The sequence below is a fragment of the Myotis brandtii genome, unplaced genomic scaffold (assembly GCF_000412655.1).
Source record: "Myotis brandtii unplaced genomic scaffold, ASM41265v1 scaffold655, whole genome shotgun sequence".
NCBI classification, from domain to species: domain Eukaryota; kingdom Metazoa; phylum Chordata; class Mammalia; order Chiroptera; family Vespertilionidae; genus Myotis; species Myotis brandtii.
The window spans coordinates 2374056-2375214 of NW_005370542.1; the positions used below are offsets into that span (position 1 = coordinate 2374056).

General features: G+C 57.4%; 1 protein-coding gene across 1 annotated transcript; it reads left to right on the forward strand.

Moving 5' to 3' along the window:
* Positions 1-35: 35 nt before the first annotated feature.
* On the forward strand, positions 36-926 carry LOC102242815 (transcription factor AP-2 gamma; the record flags this gene model as incomplete). The annotated part of the gene is made up of 1 exon (XM_005880815.2): positions 36-926. A coding segment is annotated over one exon (891 nt), but the record flags the coding sequence as incomplete, so codon positions are not given.
* Positions 927-1159: the final 233 nt, after the last annotated feature.

Here is a 1159-nt window from a genome sequence, read left to right on the forward strand (position 1 = left end):
ACCACGGGCGCCCGGCCGGCCTGCTACCCCATCTCTCTGGGCTGGAAGCAGCAGGGCGGGCGGAGAACCTGGGCCTTCATGACATGGGGGACCCGGTGGACCAGGTGCAGAGGGTGGATGAGCAGCACCTGCTTCTGCATGATCAGACTGGGATTCGCAACGATCCCATTTCAATGACCAAGGATCCCTTGAGTCTCCCCTGTCAGAAGGAGCTGGTGGCGGCTGTGATGGACCCCAGTGAGGTCTTCTGCTCCGTCCCCGGAAGATTGTCCCTCCTGGGCTCCACGTCCAAATACAAAGTGACAGTTGCCGAAGTCCAGAGGCGATTGTCCCCGCCTGAGTGCTTAAATGCCTCCATACTGGGAGGTGTTCTCAGAAGAGCCAAGTCTAAAGATGGATGCCGGTCCTTGCGGGAGAAGCTGCACAAGATGGGGCTGAACCTTCCAGCCGGCAGACGGAAGGCTGCACGCGTCACCCTCCTGACGTCCTTAGTAGAAGGGGAGGCCGTTCACTTGGCTCGGGACTTCGCGTATGTCTGTGAGGCTGAGTTTCCCAGTAAGCGGGTGGCCGAGTACTTAACCAGCCCTCATCTCGGAGGACGGAATGAGATGGCAACGAGGAAGGACATGCTGCTGGCCGCACAGCAAGTGTGCCAAGAATTCACGGACCTTCTCAACCAAGACCGAACACCCAACGGGGACAGGCCGGCCCCAGTCTCAGAGGCGAACATTCAGAACTGCGTGACTCACTTCAGCCTGATGACCCACGGGTTTGGCAGCCAGGCCATCTGTGACACCGTGTCTGTGATGCAGAACTACATTAAAGAGGCTTTGGTCATCATAGAGAAATCCTCCATGAATCCCGGGGACCAGGGTCCAGCCGATTCCAGCAAGACCTCGGAGAAGATAGAGAAGCATCGGAAATGAAACAGGTGGAACCAAAGGGAAGAAGAGCCTGCAAGGGGAAAACAATCTCCAAAACCACTCTCACGGCACAGATGGGGAAACTTCTCGGCCTGAGGGGACAAGCTGAGCGTTTACTTGCCTTCCCATTGAAAGGCCTGCAGATAGAGTGTCAGCCTGCGGACTCAAGGGTCCCAGGTTTGATTCCGGTCAAGGGCATGTACCTTGGTTGCGGGCAGATCCCCAGTAGGGGGTGT